Source organism: Passer domesticus, chromosome 5, assembly GCF_036417665.1.
Source record: "Passer domesticus isolate bPasDom1 chromosome 5, bPasDom1.hap1, whole genome shotgun sequence".
NCBI classification, from domain to species: Eukaryota; Metazoa; Chordata; class Aves; order Passeriformes; family Passeridae; genus Passer; species Passer domesticus.
In genome coordinates this window covers 28,409,453-28,428,826 of record NC_087478.1, presented here as the reverse complement: position 1 = coordinate 28,428,826, position 19,374 = coordinate 28,409,453, and the positions used below count along the sequence as shown (strand labels likewise).

At 39.0% G+C, this 19,374-nt stretch overlaps 1 protein-coding gene across 2 annotated transcripts in view; it reads left to right on the top strand.

Moving 5' to 3' along the window:
* Positions 1-19,374, top strand: part of NELL2 (neural EGFL like 2) — a 132,633-nt gene that overhangs the window by 90,247 nt on the left and 23,012 nt on the right. For both annotated transcript variants that reach the window (XM_064422490.1, XM_064422491.1), the window contains exons 14-15: positions 3,745-3,867; positions 6,269-6,364. In XM_064422490.1, coding sequence (XP_064278560.1) covers positions 3,745-3,867; positions 6,269-6,364 — 219 coding nt within the window. The remainder of the gene's footprint in view (positions 1-3,744; positions 3,868-6,268; positions 6,365-19,374) is intronic.

Here is a 19,374-nt window from a genome sequence, read left to right as displayed (position 1 = left end):
ATAAAGCTTTAGAATTCATTGAAACTAGTGCATTTGGTCTTTGTACAAGGTGTTTATGCAAGTTCAGGTTGGGAAATCATTAAAATTTCTCTGCAAAAGTAGTTTTATTTCTTTGCCTCTATAATACAATTTTCCCCAGCCTGTTCCTATATCCATTATAGTGTGCATTGAAATAAGTATGGAACATTCATTAAATGTGTCACATGATTTCTAAAGATTTTTGAAATAAATGGCCTTGAGAAATAAAATTTTAACATTTCTAAATCAGGTCAATAATGTTTCTAGACTGGTTTTTTGAACTTAAAACCCATATTGCTGGTTCTCTTTTAATGATTCTTTCATAAATTGATTTTTTGCTTCTTTGTAATACATGGTCCTATCTGCTTCTCTCATTTCTGATTTGATGTTTAAGATTGCTCAACTTGGGCTCTGCAATTTTCTCTTTTTTCTTTAAGGTGGCTTTCCAAGTGTTTGATTAAAAAAAGGAACTAAAGTGATAAGCATAAATTAATGAAGAACTATGAACAGAGCACTACCCTTTTTATTAAGAATAAGTATTCCTGTTTTAATAAAGCTGAACAATCTGTCTTGTTATCACTAGTGATAAACCTGTTTCTGGTGGTCTCTACATTGGTGTGGATAGTGTGCCAAGTGCTGAAAGAATAGATGCAGTGACATGGTTTCTCTACAGGATTTTTTCAGAGGTAGTTTAACCATGCAAGCAGTCCATAAAAGAGCCACCCCTGAAATGTAAGCTGTCTGCACTGTTAGGTGTCACTGTAGAAAGCAATATGAAGAAACGCTGTGTTTAAGTGGTTTTAAGTGTGTTATTGAAGCTAAAATCAGATGATACAGAGAAACAATTTTAGATGGATTGTAAAAACCACTGATCCATTTTTTGCTGATTTTTTTGTATTCCAGTCGTGTAAAAATCTCCTTTACTTGAATCACAGATTTTCTCCTAACTCTGAAACATTTTCATCCTAAAAATGACATGTAAACTTCAATCCAGGAATCATTTATCAAACCATGAATTTTTCATTAGTCAGTAATATGTGATTTCAATAAAAATAGACCTAAAGTTTGAGCAGATAACCACAGAAAAAGTGATGGCTGTTTCAATACAGTTTGTACAGAAAAAATCCATGAATTTTCTTACCTGAGGATAAGAAGCCCAAAGCTTATGCAGAGTAGGATACCAGGCATATTACCTTTGCATCCAAGTCCTGCTATTTAGCTGATAGGAAGTTAATTTTATTGATATTGTATGCTTTAAGAAAAAAAAAAAATCCATCTTCAAAGACTCAGTAGTTTTTCTTACCCTCAGAAAACCAAGTCTTAGGAAGGCACACGAATGTGGCAGTCATCCCTTTATATGGAGGACATACATCTCAGCAGATGATCTTCTATGCTCTGCTCCTGCAAACCTCAGTGGGCTTTCAAAGCTGCTCCAGCCACACACACAGAGCCCTTCCTCCTTCTGTGGAGGCAATCACCTGCTGCCCTCTACTATACTCTTTTCCCTCGTTAAGAGCTGCTGTACATGCCAGGGGTGCTTCTGCATTCCTAAGGCATGAGATGGATGGCTATGCTTCTTCTTTGAGCATGATACTTAATTTGTCAAATGTAGTTATTTAGGCTGAGTTTACCAGTGTGATGTATTTATTTTCCTGAGATCCCAAGATAATGGCTTTGCAGGGTATTTTGGCTTGCTGAATGTTTCACGCATTCCCATAGTTATTTTCTTCTTGTGTGTTGTTTAAAAATTATGAAATAATTAATATTTAAGTAAAAATACCATATTTAAGTAATATCAAAATATTAACATAAAATAAGAAAGACAGGATACTGTTACAATATAGATTACACTTGTTAACCAAATTTGCATGGCCATTACTTTATTTTTGTATTATGAAGTGGTTTCACATAAATACTGTTTCAGCCAGCATAAGAGATTTCACTATGTTAGGAGGTCAGAGTCAAATATTGTTAAGTGGATTTTAAAGGGGCTGGATCATTTGGTGAACAATAACAATTTCTGAGAGCAAAGTAATTAAATCTCATGCTGGAGGGCAAAGGCCTGCAGCCTGTGCTCTGCTGCATCCAGTGAGGGTTGAAGAGAGCTTGATTGGTGATACAAGACACAAGTCCTTGTTTAGAAGAGGCATAGGTTAATGTTACTAAAAGCCACACAAATAAACACTCAACAACAGCAAACCCACAAAAATAAAACTAAACTTGTGTAGCATTTAAAATGTATTAGTTATATTGAGGTGTAAGTTTCCTCCTTTTAAATAACAGGTCCTTGCCATTATTAGAGGAAAATTTACCTCTACTGATGGATTGGGTATGTGTCATTCTGCCAGTTTTACACTCCTACAGTTTATGACCACTATTGAAATAGCACGTTGAAAATTTCCATAGTGATTTGCAAATGTTAAGAAATTAATTTTCTTGACAACTCAGTGGGATATGTGCAGTCATTATTTATAAAGAGTAAGATTCAGAGCAGTCTTCCCCCTCAAAATGGGGGAAGAAAGAGCATCTGATTCCAGATTTAAGACTTGTGCTAAATAGCCAGAACTGGTCTTAAGCTGCACTAATAAAATTCACTAAACCCTGGGCAGAATGGTAGCTATGAAAACTTCACATGCAGGTTAGTCCATATGTGCTGATTAAAATTAGATGTCTTTATATTCCCCAAACAGCTGGTTTTCCTGAAATTTAAATTTCAGGGTTCTGAAATTATATGTGGATAGAGGACTACTGTTGATTTAACAAAAATGCAAGGAGTATTTCCAGAAGATGGAAGCATTTTATTTTGACACCTACAGACTAAGATACTGCATTTTGAAAATAATAGAGCTTTTAATGTATCATTTTGAAATTATGCTTTAGAGCATATTTTTTAAGATTTAATTTACCCTTTCTTAAAAATCACAAACTAAAACATTAAAAAGTTCTATAACCTAAATACTTAAGCAGTGGGGTTTTTTTTTTTGTTGTTGTGTTTTTTGTTGTTGTTGTTTGTTTGGTTTTGTTTGTTTTTCCAGATTAAGTAGTGCACTGCAAGCCAACACAAAATCAGATTCTCCAGACTGTTAATTTATTCCCAAAAGGGATATTTCCTAGTATGTCCTAGTCACCAGACTGAGGAGTCTCATCCATCACACTCTGGTGCTAGGACATGCCATGCTAGAAGCCCCTTGAAAAGCAGGCAGACCTTTGTTTCCAGGCTATTTATTTAATCTAAATAAAGTGCTTTGTATGGGCTGAGGGGAGGGAAAGCAGGAGCTGCACTTTGAAGACCTGCCTTCTGCTAACCATGCCGTTTGCAGTTTGGAGCGTGCGTCTCACACCGTTAGTCAGCTTTCAGAAGGAAACCCAAAGAATCCCACATAAGATCAACCTGCATGAATAAATTATACAGTAGAAGTAGCATATGGTTTTTCAGTATGCTAGCCAGCTCTTCGGCAAATGTTTAAGAGAATACTGTAGCCCACATGGAAAGTGTAATGATGGTGGCTCCCTGCTAAAGGGAGTGGAATTATGCTGCAGTGCAGTTATCACATACTAGTATGGGATAAAAATAGACATCCTGGCTATTCCGTGGTTACATGTTCACCCTATTGCCAGTAAATGCTACTGTGTTTCTCTCTTTTTAATCTGGAAACATATACAAAGCTCCTACTTTGTTGTGACTTTAAAAATTCAGGACCACCCCATTCTTGCTTCCCTTTCCAGAGCATGACGAATGTGTAACAAACCAGCACAACTGTGATGAGAACGCGCTCTGTTTCAACACCGTGGGCGGGCACAACTGCGTCTGCAAGCCGGGTTACACGGGAAATGGTACCATCTGCAAGGGTAAGCTGCTGGAAACCTGCCCTGTCATTGTTGATGCAATTCTGGTTGTTTGCCTTGAATAAGACAGACAAAATGCCAGGCTAGGCACTTGGGTCCTTCACCTATATGATCTTCACAGGCATATGTACAATGACTTTGCATTTGGCAGGTTGCAGTAATTTGAAGATGATGAGTATATAGATAGTAGGCTCTAAAATTTGAAGTAGTTATGTTTTATTTTTTGTGTCAGCAGTTTCTATATATGGTACACCATTTAAGGAAGCCTGCAGTTACTAAGAAACTTGCATCTGTGAAAACATTGTCATGTTTACATTGTCCGTGGTCAATGACTTGCTGTTTTACTTGGATGAACTAAAAATTGTTTGGTATGTCTTGTTAACCTAAGTGAGAAAAGCAGTAGACATGGGCATACAAAACTTTCACTACAAGTGAGGCAGTGTTTTCTAACATGTTTTCTAACATTCTGATTCACTGCTAAATATTAGAACTTAAATTTCTAGTCTTAAAAAGATGCTTTCCCAGAGGTACAATGCTGGTTTTATTCCTGTTGCATTTCACATCAGAAGTAATTATACTTGGTAGCTGGGCCCAAATTCTTGGAATTTCTCAAGATCTGACTACAGGATATAGAGTGCTTGAAAATAAAAGTAGTGTAGCTGTAGGGGAATGAGCTCATATGTGAGAAGTGGGACAGACGCAGCAATATCATACCCAGTGTTCCTGAGGTTGGGCCTTGGTGCACTTGATTTCTTAGATGTCAGAATCTAAAGGTCCAGAGCTAACATTGGTTATGTCACATAGATGCCTTCTGCTGCTGTCTATTGCCAAATGTAAGGAACCCAGAATTTATTTAATTACTAAGTCTGATTAAGGTCTTAGCACTAGTTGTTCCATCACCTGATTAACACTACAATTTTCGTATATATACCAAAGATAAGCTCTTTGTAAAACATGGCAGTCTGGTTGACTTCCAGTCAAACACATGGGCAGAGGGACATACGTCAGCAAATATGTCCTTTTGTGCTGGGCTCTCTGGGGAATAAGAAGAAAGTCTTACCTGATGAGGTATAAACCCAAAGCATCTTCTTTCGGAAGCTCTCTCCTGCCCTGTGCCTGGTAAAGTCCCAAATTCTTCTGCTGGAGAGGAGTCAGCTGCTAAAAGTTTCGTTGGGTCAAAGAGAAGGTGCATAACCCTGTAGCACTGTGTTCAGCTCTTCTGAGTAAGAGCTCTGACTGCAGATCTGGCAATCCAGAGGGCACCTGGTCCCACTGTGAAAGAAAAGTATATCCATGCCCTCCCTCCTCAATGTTGGGAAGACAGTATGCAGGAGAAGGCTCTAAGACTGTGTATTGGAATCTGAGACATGCACTTTTCTGCAGCCCTGGCTTGGATGCCAATGTCCTTCAAAGAGACCTGGATGTGCCTCTTGCCCCTATGTCTCTGGCAGCTTTTCATGCACTGCTCTGCCAGCTGCAGTCCTGTGCCCCATGCACTCCTGGATGGGGAAGCTTAGATGTCTCAGTGACAATGGTCCCACACCACAGGGCTGGTGTCTCAAAACTGAGAGCTGGATAGCTCAAATCTGTAAGTTTTCTCTCAGGTGAGCCATAAGACCTCATCAGTGGTGCTGTTACATGGAGCAGCTGCAAACCAAAGCCTGGCACCTCTGGCTGGTTACAAGTGCTGGGCTAGACCAGTGCCCCAAAGCAGCTCTTTGTCTTGGTTATAATTTTCAGATGCCTAGTTTCACCTACAGTTTCTTCTGGCCAGAGCATTTCCAATTCCATATTGCAGATGCAATCAGAACAACTAACAGCTAATATGTTTTCAAGCAGAGCTGGTTGCATTTCTGGGTCCACAGAAGTGGCTCTTGAAAGCATGCCAAAGAACAAACCCAAGGATTAACTTTAAGCTGTAAATGCTAAAAGTTTCAAAGTTCTTCAGAATCCCTTAAGACAAAATTAGTATTTGTATTGTTTCTATTAAATTACTTAACAAAGGACTGAGGTAGCCAGACAGTTTAATATTCAGTTGTGCCTGTTATGTTCAGGCCTTTATTTGGGCAGCAGAACGGACCAGCACTGCCCTAGGAGGAGTCTGTTCCAAGGGAAGATGTTGTCTTTCGTCGCTTCCCAGTGCATGCGAAGGAGCACATATGGGACCTGTTGTCTTCAGATGATTTACTCTAATCTCCTTCTGTAGCTTGTCAGCCCATCTGGCCAGTGAGGCAGGGGGGCCATAAACCATCTCTTTGTGACCTCTATCCTTAGGAGAAGGCAGTCCCTGCACTCTGTGCCGCACGGGCAGCGTTCTGTGCCAGCCTGCTGGCAGGCTGTGTCCATCTGCAGGGTTGCTGAGTGTGATTCTCTTACCCTTACATCGTGATTTTGCATTTTGCAGCATTTTGCAAAGACGGGTGTAGGAACGGAGGAGCCTGTATTGCTTCCAATGTGTGTGCCTGCCCACAAGGCTTCACTGGGCCCAGCTGTGAAACTGGTAAGATTATAACTTCATTTACAGTGAAGATAATCCAAGGAGGATGTTTGAAGTAATCCAAGAATAAAGGAGAATTTAAGGTTATGCCCTAAAAGAGGAAGCTGCTACTAAAATGTTACTCACTGTTCTTATATGCTTCCCAGGAGAATATATTACAGCAATTCTAATTAGAAGCACATGGACTGTAAAAATTAGAACATGAATTAAGACATCTTGGGTTTTGATGTTTCATAATTAATAAGATTATTATGGACTTGCTTTTCACCTCAAATGGCCTTTGGTGTCTCATATAAATAACAGATAATCTGACATCTGGAAATAAATTTGAGTAACTGATTACTTTTGTGCTACATATGTGTTCCTGGTTCAGTAACCCTCCTTCGTTTGCACTCTTATTTGAAGACTTGTGATTATAAACCAACTTATTTTACTCAGTGTTTAGGCAGGTTTCAGTGTTCCTACTGCTTTTACCTCCTTTCACAAGCATTCCTTTATCTTCTCCTGTTACCCCTGAGGATGGGAGTACCACAAGGCTTTGTTTTAGAATTTTATTTTTTAAGTCTTGGATCTAATCAAATTATATTGCCCAGCAGAGTATGTAGAATGTTAATTCTTAGCATTTCAAGTGCCTGTAAATAATTTTTCAAAGTTCAAATTAATAGCTTCAGCACCTTTATTGCTGCAGAATTTTTAAATGCATTCTAAGCATACTTGCCTCCAGGAGGTAAAGGGAGAAAGCTTTCTTAGATTAATTGGCTTCAGTATGCCTAATAAAAGGGCAGTCTGCCACTTATGATTGACTATTGTTGCTGTTCTATATTGCCTTCAATAAATCTTCTAAACAGTAGAAAGGAGGTCATTTGAGCAAGTATTGCTTTCATCTGACTTGTAAACATATCTTGTTTAATGAAAAACACAGACCAGTCTGAATTCTGTATTATCTGGTTTATTTGAGAGGTGAAAAATGTGGTTGTTTTCATTCTTCTGTATTTGATCAGATATTCCCACAGAACACAAGAGGGCTGCTGTGTGAAAAGCAGTATCCTAATTGCTCATCTATTTCTAAAACAATGTTAAAAGAGCAAGTTTTCAAGTATTGCTTACTATTTCACAGACTGTACATACCATAGTACAGGGTACCAAGGTCTCTCCAGTGTAACATTGCTTGGAACAAATTGTATGCTAAGATATTGCTCGAGTATTAAAAGAGTTAATTTGTTTTAGTGGTAGCTGTTTTATATGCTCCTTGAACTGCAGTCCTGTTCTCAACTAAATATAACATGTATAGTTTCAAAGTGCATAATCATCTTTTGCAGCTTTGTCCTCCTATCTGAAGTGGGCAGACTAGAAGCATATTCTCTTTAGTCTCCTTCTATAGTGAATTTTAATAGCCACTATTGAAGAGAGATCTTACTGGCTTTTTAAAATTGACCCTGGAAGTCCTGTCTGTACTCCCTTCTTTATAGGACAATCCAGGGACACCCAGTCCCCAGTCCAGTAAATTCAAGTACCTTAAGCTAACTGAAGTTAGATTAACTGCAATCAGCTCCAAATGTCTTTCAAAAGAATCTGAACTGCTGGCCTAACTTCCATCCTTCCTGCCCTTCAGGAAACATAGAGGGAGGCAGGCAGAGGCTTGGAGCACATGTTGTGCCTTTCTGAATACCTGATCTCTAATTAGTATGCTGGTGACCTGATATCACATAGCTAGTGATAATGTTGCTGTGATGTGGAGCTAATTTGCCAGCCCCAAACCAAATTCATAGCTCAGTTTTCTGAGGAGAAGACCCTCTCCCCTGTTTCATTTCTGTTGAACATGGTATTTTTTTCCTGCTGTAGAAATAAATAATGCTATAGGTCAGTCTCAGGAGCACAGGTCTGGTCACCTTATGTGGAAACTAATATGCAGAGTAGGATTGTCATCTACTTCTGCATGGCTTTGAAACATGCAGTCTGAAATACAGTGAGAATGGCAAATGGAAGAAGTATCTGGTGGGTAAAGAGTAAAAACTGATCTTTTTTTTTTTGAGACTGCACTGTAAGAAAGAGGGTGCTGTATATAGCCTTAAAAGAAAACTGGAGCTTCAAAGAGTGCACATTCACTCATAGTGAATGTAGCAGAGTTTGCTGAAGGTGCTTCTTCTTGTTAGGCTTGAAATGTTTCAGGATGTTCGTACCACAAATAATTTATGCTGGAAGCTTCCCTTTGAACAGTCTCTGTATCTACAAAGGTGATGCAATCTTCTCTAGGCAGATGTCTTCCATTGCGATCACATACAGAGAAGGGGGAGGATTCAGGTAAAGGTGCCAAATCTGTTTTAAAATTGCACATCACTTATTTCTGTTTATGCTACCCCTATTTTAAATGTGCTTATTGAAGAATCTTGGGATTTTAAACTTAGAATATTCAGTTATGTAGACATTGTCGGCAGCTGCTGAACCTATGAATTAATTAGCAGGAGATTGAATCCACACCCCAACAATAACCTAGAAAATGCAATAATCAGTTCTTACTGTTTCCTTCTGTAAAAGGTGGTTTAAGAGTTCTGTTTAAATAATTTCTCAGAATCATAGAAAAGAAAGGATGACGTTGGAAGTGACCTCTGGAGATCATCTTGTCTCATCCCCCTGCTCAGAGCAGGGTCAGTTACGGCTGGCTTCTACAACTGGCGTACAGGACTGTGCCCTGTTGGATTTGGAGTGTTTTTAGGGTTGGAGACTCCACAAGTTCTCTGGGAACCCAATTCCGGTGTTCAATCACCCTCAGAATACAAAAAAATCTTTTCATTATGTTCACATAAAATTTGCTATGTCCCTAGTCCCTTTTCTGGACATGTCTGAGAGTTTCTAGCTTCTTTCAACACTGTCAGGTATTTATACATGGTTATAAGTTTTGTTTCAGCCTTTTCATTTCCAGGCTGAACATCTCAGCTCTATTAGCCTCTCCTGGTATGACTGGTGCTCTAATCCATTAATCATCTTCACTGCACTTAACTGGATTTGCTTCATGTCTCTCCTGTACTAGAGAAAACAGTGCAAGATCCAGCACTCTGGAGAGGGTCCTAGCAGCATGAAATAGGGGGGCACACTCATGTCCCGTGACCTGCTGGCAATACTCTTCCTAATGCAACTCTGGAGACTGTTGGCCACCTTTGCTACAAGTGCACAATGCTGCCTCATGTTCAGCTCATGTCCACCAGCACCTCCAGATTCGTTTCTATCAAGTAGCTTTTCCACTGCCCTTTTGGTGCCTGAGGTTGTTTCTTAATAGTTGTAGGACTTTGCATTTCCCTCTGAACTTGAAGATATTCCCAGTGGCCAGTTTCTCCAGCCTGTTGAGGTCCCTCTGAATGTCACTAAAACTATCTGGTGTAGCAACATCTCCTCCAAATTTCCTATAATCTGAAAACGTGCTGAGGGTGCTCTCTGCCTTATTGTGCAGATGTTAAGCAGTCCTGGCCCAGCACCTGGTGTTTATCTGGGTGTATGTTGATAAGTGACTAGTCCCCAAATGGATGTTGTACAGCTGATCGGAGTTCTCTGACGCTGGGCACTCTGCAGGTTTTCTGTCTAACTTGCTGTCCATTTATTTAGCCTGCACTTTTTATCTTGTGTCAGGATGTTATGTGAGTGTCAAAAATTTTACTAAGGTAACCAACATCTACTGCTCATCTCCCGTTCACCAAACGTAGTCATCTTACTTTAGAAGGCTATCAGGTTGGTCAGGCGTGATTTCCTCTTCATAAATCAGTATTGACTGTTCCAAATTACTTTCTTGTCCTTAATCTGTTTAGAGGATACCATAATCTTCCCAGGGGTGGAGGTAAGGCTGACTAATCTATAGTTCCCTGGATCCTTACCTTTTCAAAGATAGGAAGAACATTTGCTTTCTTCCATTTCTGAGGACCTTCTTTCAGTCACCCTGACCTTTCAAAGACAATTCAGGTTGGCCTCAAGTGTGTCATGATCCAGCTTCCTCAGCACTCCTGAGTGCATCCAATCAGGTTTGATTGACCTGTTTTTTTCTTCCGGTTTATTTAGATATTGATCCTTCTCCACCATGGGTAGATTTTTCTTGCTTCAGACAGAATTTTCCACTGGTCTTGGTGACCTGGAACACCTGAAAGCAAATCTTACCTAAAAAGACAAAAGTAAAGAAGGCGTTGAGCACCTCACTGTTTAGAATTTCCTTTCCAAAACCCATCCTTGCGTACTCAATCAGTATTTATATTTCTCCCAAAACCTGAGAGGGATGATGCTGTCCATACTTAGGTCCTGCCTGTGGAGCCTAAACTCAGTGCAGCTTTTGCAAAGAGAAGTCCTGTGTAAGTAAGAATGGTTTCATAATTTTTTTTGCTTCCAAAATGGTGCTTCTGGGGCATCAGTAGGAGCCTCATTTCTGTTGGAAGCATAAGAAGGGGAATCGCCTGTTACTGCTGGTCGGCCATTTCAGTGTGCTGTATTCACTGTGGTCTGTCTTAACAGAGCAGAGAGCTGTTACAACACCTTTGCATGATCTGTTGGGAGCCTTTTAGATTAATCATGACCTGTGCCATGTGGAATGAGACCGCAGATGGAAAAATCATATGCAGATATATCAGCCTTTTTAAAAAATTGGTATTAGACCATAAAAAATTAGGCTAAAAGTCATCAAGTCACAAAAATGAGTAGGAGAATCTCTGTGTCTCCTCCCAAAGGATACAGATTGAGACATTATTAATGTTGGGGATACATTAATTGACATAGGGAAGTGAGGTTTATCTATTAAAAAAAATTAAAGTTTTATAAGGCACACCAGCAGTTTATCAAGTAGAGCAGCTTTCTGCAGTGTAGAGATGAGACTACCAAGTAAACCTAAATGTATTTGTGCCTGCTAAACTTTTTCAAAATACCTAATTTAATACCATCTTCTTTGATTGCAAAACTATGAATTCTTCATTTGGCATTTTTAAGTGCTTGCTTAAACTGTATTTGTAGTGTGTTATGTTTAGAACTCAGAACAGGATGACTTTGTTAGATTTGCTTGATGTTACTGCAACTCTCCTTTAATCTGGTGACAGAGCTTTAAGAGTGGACCTGTTCTCCTGCTATATATGCATATCTGCTAGTGTATGCATACAAGATTACTCCATTTTTGCTGCTTGTCAGCTTCTTTTTTTGAGTTTCCACACTTGTTTTGTGCTTTGAGTCTTCCTATGGACAGCTTTTAATTATGCATAAGATAAAAAAGCAGAGTTTGCGACTACCAGTGTTTTGATGTAGTTTTTGTTAACAGGTGGCTGCAAGTTTTTGGATGATTTTCTGCTATTTGAATTTCCTGCTAATGAATTTTCCTTGGTTATTGCAGGAATCATGTCCACCTGTTACTAAACAATCCATGTTCAAGCTGCTGAAAATAAACTGGCAGGCAAAGCTGTTACCTTTGAAAACAACAATTGAGAAAAATTTTAGCTTACAGATTCTACATTAATTCAGCCATACATTATTACTAACATTTGGCTTAATTAAAGGTGTAACTGAATTTGTGGAACAAAATGGTGAGTCATGAATGAAGGTTAAATGACCCTCTCTCACCTGAGCTCTTATCAGAAATAGCTAAAGTCAAGGAAAAGATATTATTTGGATCTCTGTATTTTTTCCTTTTTCTTTTCTATGTATGGAAAACTTCCCCTTAAGGGATGTTGCTAAAACTAATTCTTGCAACATCTGTAGTTCAGTGTGCTGAAATATGACTCAGACAAGTGGTTTTGATAAATAATGGTTGTAGATCAGATCTTGTCAGCTTTGTGCTACTTTCTATATAAGCTAAATAAGCTATATAAACTAAATAATTAATATGCATAACTATTACTCTTCTCAGAAAATCCAAATTAGTTTTTTTCATGTGCATTGACCTTAATAATAACAGACCTCAGGTTATTAAAGGCTATTTTTATTTCTATTTCAAAGAAAATCTTCTAATTATGATTTCTCAGTTATTAGGAAAAATATTTTATTGGTATTGGAAAAGAAGGCTTTGTCAAAGTAACCTGAGAGCTTGTTAATTTGGCCGAGTTTGCAAAAATGAAGTGTTTTAATACTTTTAGCATTACAAGAGAACTGCTTCCATTTAAGCTCTTGAACCCTTGTGTTCAGTTAAAACAACCACCATCATCTTGTGGCCAGGTAGGCTCTGAAGGTAAAGCTGTGACACAAATGGTATTTGAAGCCTGTTGAGTTTGAACCAAGGCTTTAAGAACCAAAATTACTTTTGGCAGAATTCTTAAGAATTCTTGGCTACAGTATCCGTAAGCTGTGAGAGTATCACAGTCAAAACTTTCTGAGCAACTCAGGAATCTGCCATTTGCTCAGTTTTAAATTACTGATAGCAGATTGGGATTTATAACAGTAATACCAAGAGGCTGAAATTTGTGGTATAGGTATGCAAGGTCCTGCACAAAGCTGGGGTAAGATGTGTGCCCTTCGTATTCTAGCAGGAGAAGCCAGTTGTGTCCTGGGGTAGATGAGTATAACAACAAACTCTTTGAGCAGAAAGTGTATTTGGGTTAATATTTTCATTCTCTGAAATCCCTAAGGGATTGCTGGGGGGTTTAGTGAAGGAACAAACAAAAGAAGGGAGCAAGAGAAGCAGAATAAACATAAAGGGAACACAGGCATGGACTTTCCAAAGCAAGAGTTATAGGAAGAAGGGTCACCTCCCCTATTTCATTTGTTTTCATACACTGGACTTGTTTGGAGTTTGATGTCTTGAGTATTCAGGCTCCTGGGTTTGGGCTCCTAAGTTTGAAACTTAGAGGATACTTTTGTCAGGGAATGTTTTATTTACATTAAGAATCTGAGTTCAATTCGTGGAAGTAATAGGAAGTTAAGCTACTCTACAGAGTCTGGAAAAAACGTTTGCAAACAAATAGTTCTTAAGCATGATCTGCAGCATAAAACATTTTAATAGATACCAGTGTGCCATAGGAATTCATTATGTTCTGAAAGTCAGGCCTTTGGAGTCACTGAAAGTCTGGCATTTCAACAACAGTAATTTTCAAAGCTTGTGAGCTACTATAACCTTTTCCTTTGGTGCATTAAAAAAAAAAATAAAATTTCCCAGGACAGAGCCCAAAGAAACTCAGTTGTGCCTTGCAAGTAGTTGAGATCCAGTTTACTATATGTCCAGCTCATTGCTGGACTTTGTTGCCATAGCCTTGGGGAATCACTGCTATTTTTCTTCTTTGAGTACTTCCAAGTGCTCTCTATTTTCTTGGCTAGTCTCCTAGCTCCTGCCTTGTTGAAATTTGGATATGTCGTATGTTGGGTTCAGAGGTTCAGCTTTCCAGCCGTAGCTTATATGAAGATGAAAACACAGAGTTCTCAGTATCCTGTTTAAACAGGCTTAACGTAAACTTTAACAGTAAATATCTAACTATGCTTTTTAATCCTTGGGAGCTGAATCTCTGAAATGAAAACACTTCTGAATTACACTTCATTTAATTAATATCTTCTGTAGTTTCCGTTTCAGAAAGAGACAGGGCCGAGATGCTAAAAATAATGTAATGATTTTGCTGAGGATGTTGAAGCATGCTTTATAAATTCCATCTCTGCTACATAAAGTCACTACTCAGTTTGCACAGGCTGAGAAATGAGTAGTCTGTATTACAGTCTTGCTCTTCTCAAAGATTGCTATGTTGCATGTCAGCTACTTATTTCAGGAGCTAGAACAGTGCTTGGGCTTATTGAGGTGATGCACATAACTAGTGTGTTTAGTGTTGTCTGTAGGAAAAGCAGATAGTAGAATCATGAGCAAACTTATGGGAAGAATCCTATAACATCAGCTTCTATGTCCCTATAACAAATTTCCAGTCAGTTGATATGAAACCCTGATAATGAATTCTGAATATGTAATTTGTATTCTGCAGTCCCATCACTGAAATACAGTTATGCAATTTGAAATAAGCATCTTCAGGTAGAATTTTTTTGGTGACTTGAGGAGAGGTTAGCAGGATATGGCTGTATGAGGTATTTCCTTACAAAGCCATATAAATGTACCAGTCGTCTGAGTGATAACATTACTGCTCTCCTTGTGGTTGCAAATTTTTTTAATGCTTTCAAAATGTAAGGTGACTTTTGAAATGTAAAAAGAACTTGTAAGGAGTAGGCTAAAATCAACACAGTACTTTGCACAGTCACTTTACTATCATTTTTGTTTTGCCCAGGGTGAAAACTATTAAACTTTACCTTCTGAGCCACTGTATGTAGTAGCTACTAAGGCACTCTATGTGCATTAGAGCAATGACTCAAATACTGAGCTGGGTTTCCAGGAACTATCTAATCCAATATCTTGGTGGTGTCACTGAGTCCTTTCAGAACTTGGAAATTATATATTTTATTTTTTTTTATTTGCCTCACTTTAAAAGAAATAGTTTCTCAGAACAGTAATTCTAGGAATTTGGACTTCTGCACTGCTTACATGCTTCTGGTTAATGTAGTTTCCTGATGTACTGCATAGGGCACAATATCTGTATCTGTTCCTGACTGGAGATAAACAGGGAGAAATAGCCTCACTCACGGAGCATGACTGTTCCAGGCAGACAGGCCTAATTTGTACTGTCAAATCTGATATTCCTAGAAAGCTTCTGGAAAGTATAATTTGGCTGCTCTGGAGCAGAGAGTGCTTTTGGCCCCTGTATTTTTGTTCCTGTTGATAAGCCTTACATAAATTATGATGTTAGAAGCCATCGTCTTTCAGAAGCTTCTGTTCTGTTGATAAGCTATACAGTAGCTAACTGTGCTGTACCTTTTCCCCTTCTTAAATACACTATCCTAGCTTGTGCTTGGCTGGTGCAAAAAATTAATTGATTTGTAGGTTTTTATTCAGAAATAAGCATAGAAATCTGATTTCATAGAAATCTGAATCTAAAATACAAGTTTAGATTCAGAAAGGACTGTTGCTGAAAAAAAATACTGCATATTCCTCAATACTGATAAGAATCTAGCAAATAATAAATTATTGTCATTTCAGTTGTTATTACAATTAATAATTTCAGCAAACTTCAGCTAACTATGCTCCCATAGAAGCCAAGTCTTTGTATTTACCATTAAGAGGAAGTTCAAAACAGAAAAAGAAAACATGATTGGCAATCTCAGAAACTGTGTTCAGCTAACCCCTGGAGAATGTGCTTTTCCTGCAAAGAATGCTCTATGTTAACAATGTTCCAAGTGTTAATTAAGGCTACAGAAAGATAGACATGTGCAGCCAATGGATGGGTTGCAAACTTGGCATAATTTGTATAGATAAGCTGTTTGTGAGATTCTGAAACTCATTGTGTTTGTGTACACAACAGCTTCCTGCTCTTCTCTTTTTCCAAATATTTTCCTTGAGAATGTATAATAATATGAAGTTAATGACTGGGTGCTGGTGCTATATCAGACTAGTATTTCAAGTATCTGTAAAAATCAAACATCCTCAGAGGGCAGCAGAACTGTATGGGGGCTCTTATACTTCTCCAAAAACATTTGTGGTCTACATTGTGAGATCTGTCTGAAACAAATAATGCAAGACTTCCATCATAGTATCACAAAAACATAGAATAGTGCAGATTAGAAGGGACCTTTAAGACCATCTAGTTCCAGTCCCTCTGCCATTGGCAGGGACACTTTTCCCTATACCAGGTTGCTCAGAGCTCTGTACAACCTGGCCTTGAACACCTTCAGGAGTGGGCATCCACGGCTTCTCTGGGCAACCCCTTCCAGATCTTCAACACCCTCACAGTAAATAGCTTCTTCCAAAGATCTGATTTAGACCTACTCTCAGTTTCCAAGCCATTCTCCTTTGTTCTGTCACTACATGCCCTTTGGAAATAGTCTTGTCCAATCTTTCCTTTAAGTTCTCTTCAGGTACTGGAAGGCCACAATTAGGTTACCCTGAAATCTTTATTCCTGGCTGAACAATTCAAATTCTCTCAGCCTTTCCTTGTAGGAGAAGTGCTTCATCCCTCTAATCATCTTGTTGGATCTCCTCTGGACTCACCCCAGCAGGTCCGTGTCCTCTCTGTGGTGGGGACCCCAGAGCTGGCTGCAGCACTGTGGGTGAGGTCTCTCCAGAGTGGAGTAAAGGGGCAGAATAGGGGCAGAATCACCTCCTTTGACTATCTCATTACATCTCTTTTGATGCAGCCCAGCATGTGTTTTGCTTTCTGGGCCATGCCCAGCTTTGGCTCTCTGGATCATGCCCAGCCTCTCCCCCCCAGCTCCCCCGAGTCCTTTCTCAGCAGGGCTGCTCTCCATCTGTTCATCCCCAGCCTGTGCTGATTCCAGGGTTTGCCCAACCCAGGTGCAGCACCTTGCACTTGGTCTTGTCAAACCCCCTGAGATTCCCATGGGCCCACTGCTCAGGCCTGTCCAGGTCCCTCTGGATGGCATCCTGTGCTTCAGGTGTGTGAGCTGCACCACTCAGCTCGGTGTCATCTGCACACGTGCTGAGGGGGCAGCAGATCCCTTCATTTATGGCATTAATGAAGACATTAAAATAACATCAACCCCAGTACGGGCAGTTACTATCAGTGAGTGTCCCTGTGACTTCTGTGCTCTATCTGTTCTACCTAATAAAGCAGGTGGGAGAGAAAGGACAAGGGGTAGATGGTACCCCACTTTCTCCTCATTTTACAGATTTGGGATCAAGCCACACAAGGAAAACTGAGTAGGTGACAAAGTTTCCATAAGAGGACAGTAGCAGAAGTCCAGGTGGGATGTGGGTAATCTCATTTCTTCTCTCCTTGACCCTCAGTTAAATAGGTCAATAGCTGAGAGAAAACATGGTGGGGTTTATAGCATATTGTTTGTCAGTGGGAAGTACAGTGAATTTGTAAAACCTAGAAAAACCCCTTTGACTTTCAAGGAGGGCATATTTGAAAATGGCTATGTCATTATATAGAAAAAAGGTTTAAAACTTGTCTTTGAGAGTAAACAAATGAGATCTGCAGCAAATAAAGAGGTAAGCCAGGGTTCTGCAGATCAAATACTTTTGCCTGGCTGCAGTGTTTGAAAGGAAGGTCACTCTCCTTTTCTCACCTGAATTTTTCTCAGATAGGAAAAATAAGCTCAAAAATAGCAGTGAGACTACTTTAGAAGCTTGGAACATTTACTTGCTTTACTTTGCTTTACATTTTTATGTGTAATTATTCACAAAGAAAATCTTTGACAGAATTAAAAAAAAAAAAGCCCATATTGAATTTAATGCACATTCTGGATTTAGGCATGAATCCTGCTTACCTCATCCTTTCAGTTTTATAACTAAAGATGCCTTGCTGCTTCATCCTACTGTGTCTTTTTCTCCATATTCCTTGCCTGACACAGTTTCTTGGGTGCGTATAATTTCTTTCCTCCCTCAGTGTCAACAGTTTTAAATCACAAAAGATTTTTTCTTTGCTAAAGAGTCATGTAGTGATACTTACCTTTTGCTCTTTATATCTTTCTTTAGCTTGTTGCAAAACTCCAATCATATATGTAGCAGCTTTAGATTTAAAAAAGGGGGGAGAAAGAAACCAGGGAAGAGAGAATACTACATGAGAGCTCTAAGGAGACAGGATTTTCTTGTTATTTCTAAAAAAATCTAAATGCATCCACTACTTAGCTATTATTTGCTATGGGGAAAAAAGTCATTTATTAGACATGAAAACTAAAGTTTCAGCTACAGTCTTAAAATACAGTGGGCTATAAATAGAATGTGAATAGTTCAGCTGGGCAGCATTATAATAGAATTTTCTTCTGTTATATAAGGGAGATAGGGATGACCTTCATCACTCACTGAAAGCTCTCTCATGAATTATGAGTCATTCAACTATTAGTGGAATTAAAATCTATAACACTGCCAGTCATTGTCCTGTATCCCTATGGAGCTCTTCCTTTTTCTGTCAACATGAGGACGTCTGCAGTCTGTACACATATCATGCCAATGATATGTTTATAGCCCAAGCAAAAGAGTAGTGATTTAGTTTTAAACTGTTTCTACAGCTTCTTCATATTTATATTGAGAATATTTATTGTTTTCTTGATGAGTTGCTGTCAATTGTAGCATGAAAGAATGATGTGTGTGGTTTTTTTCTTTTTGTGTTTCAGCAATTTTATACAATCTCTATATGATTTGACAGTTCAGGAGTAGCAATGCAAATTATTTGTCTATGTCCTGGTAAAAAGCCACTGGTAAAAAATGTGTGTAAGAATGTCTTAAACTTTAGCACACATATACTATGTGCAATACCCTGACCAAAGAGTAGAGGACTGTAGCAGGAGACCAAGCTCAAATCAGGGTGTTGAAAACAATTCCTAGTTCTCCAAACTGAGTTTGAGTTGCTTTGAGGGCTCTTTTGTTTGTTTTCCATAATTTGCCTCTGAACTAAATGCTTGAAATTGACTATAATTCTTAACAGAGCTGATCTGAAACAACCTTTCACAAGGCTGAGAATATGCTGGTTGCATCAGTCTTTCATGTGTAAACCGCCTAACTCATGGTTGGGACTGACTTGCCACCTCACTTGAGGAAACCCAAGACCTCTTGTCAGTACACTGTCCAAGTGAAGGCTTCCTTCACACCCACTGGAAAAGAGGGAACATTTGTCAAAACTCGCTCTTCCCTTTTCAAACCAGCTCCCTTTTGTTTAGAACTCAGCTACCCTTACCCATGTTAGCAGCTGGCCGCTAGTGTGTTAGTCCTGTTTCTCATGTGCAGATGGAGTGACGTGACTTTCAGGTACTAGTAGGTATCTGAAACTGGTGTGTCAAGGTACAAAGGTGTTTTTGCTGTCTTGGAGAAAAGAAGTGCTTCTCTTTTTCAAGGTAGGGCTAATGAGCAAACAGAAGCATATGTTACAGTTAACATGAGATGCTGTACTGAGAATGATGAACTCAGTGAATGCAAAACCACCTCTTTGTCAACAACTACAAACAGAGGCCCAATTCCTCTTAATTAGTCTTTCTAATGAGGATTGGCATGATCAGTGTCACACAATAGAGCTGAAAAATAA